The sequence below is a fragment of the Galeopterus variegatus genome, unplaced genomic scaffold (genome assembly GCF_000696425.1).
Source record: "Galeopterus variegatus unplaced genomic scaffold, G_variegatus-3.0.2 Scaffold647, whole genome shotgun sequence".
NCBI classification, from domain to species: Eukaryota; Metazoa; Chordata; class Mammalia; order Dermoptera; family Cynocephalidae; genus Galeopterus; species Galeopterus variegatus.
Window position 1 is genome coordinate 622,535 of NW_007726758.1, and position 1,593 is coordinate 624,127.

Consider the following 1,593-nt stretch of genomic DNA (forward strand, 5'->3'; position numbering starts at 1 on the left):
TTTGATCCCTACACAGTCATTACTGGTTAATTACTTGAAGGTTATATCTCCTCACTTGCCTCCTTTCCAACAATACAGCTATCATAATTAGGGGCACTTAGACTTCAGGAAGTCGGGTCCACGGAATATTTCGCTCGAGGACTCACGGAAAGATAAGGACAACTTATTACCACCCGGGAGCTCGGGACGCTGGGATTCGCTCTTCCAGGGCATTGAGGCGAGTATAGTCAAGACACTCCGCATAGTCCCTACACTTCCCTCTGGAAGGTGAGACTACGGATGTTTTTCTCCCCTGGGCATTCTGGGAAATGTGGTCCAGACGTTCCGTGGAGTCGCGGGCGCTTCCGCTCCGCCGGTGGATCGAGGGACTTCTGGGAAGTGCGGTCCAGACGTTCCGCGGAGTCGCGGGCGCTTCCGCTCGGCCGGTGGATCGAGGGACTTCTGGGAATTGCGGTCCAGACGTTCTGTGGAGTCGCGGGCACTTCCGCGTCCAGAGTGTGACCGTGTTTTGTGTGGTGGTTTCGCTCAGTTCCGCGTCTCGCGGGCCCACCTGAATTTCCTGGACCGAGGCGGAGACCCAGACAATTATATTTACTGGTCTTTTCTTATTCCTTTATGTAATAAGCTGTTTGAACAAAGTAACCAAAGTAGTAGGCAACCTTCTTTTAAAATGTCCAGTGATATGAGAAGATTTGCCAGTGACTTGTGTTCTGCTACTGCATTTAACCCTCAGAGCAGTTGAATGAGGCACGTCTTTGTCTCATCTTCATCTTAAGCATGTGAAATATGACAAACCTGCTCAGGTTCACAGAGGAAACCAAGGGTCAGGAATGTTACCCATTCTGCTCAAATGAAAGAGAGACAAAAAGAAAGACAGAAAGAATTCTCCATTGAGAGGCCCATGCTGGGTGACCTCTTGTCTTTTTGATGTGGCACTTTCTCGGGTGCACTCAGAGCTCCAGACATACAAAGATGACAGTTGCCATAGTCTTTATAGAAAATCTTTAAATTCCTCTATTGCAAAAGATACCTTACACAATTTACCAGAAAAAATAATTACCTGGGGTGCAAATATTTAACCACAGGGATACCTAAGGAAGGCAAAATCCATAATAAAAAATTTATGCACAGAATAAAGAAAAAAATCAAAACTAATAGGAGCAAAGACACTGATAGGCAAGTTTAAAAGTAGAACTAGAGATGGCCAATAAAAATTTGAAAAGGTGATGGCATTCATTTATAATCAAATAAATGAGAATGGAAAAATGAATTGTTCTTCCTAATCAGATTACCAAAACCATGGGAATATTTATAACCTGCTCTTAGCAGTCGTAAGGGTAACCAGGGTACTTGTATTCTTTGGAAAGATTAGGGAGGTAGGTAAAAAAAATTGGGAAAAAAGTCTGCAATTATATGCTCACAATTTAAAATTTCTTATTTTTTGACATTTTAATTTTCATTTGAAATTATTTTAAATAATTAAGCAGGACGGTAAGACCTATATAATGTTCTTTATAGGACTGATAATAATCAAAAATATGTAAAATTAAATATTCATTATTTAGAATAGCTAAAAATGGGTCATCAGTTTCC

The 1,593-nt window shown here is 41.6% G+C and overlaps 1 protein-coding gene across 1 annotated transcript in view; it reads left to right on the top strand.

Moving 5' to 3' along the window:
* Positions 1-279: 279 nt before the first annotated feature.
* LOC103589088 (zinc finger protein-like) overlaps positions 280-1,593 on the top strand; it is a 13,887-nt gene continuing 12,573 nt past the window's right edge. The window contains 1 exon segment of the mRNA XM_008570962.1: positions 280-497. Coding sequence (XP_008569184.1) covers positions 280-497 — 218 coding nt within the window.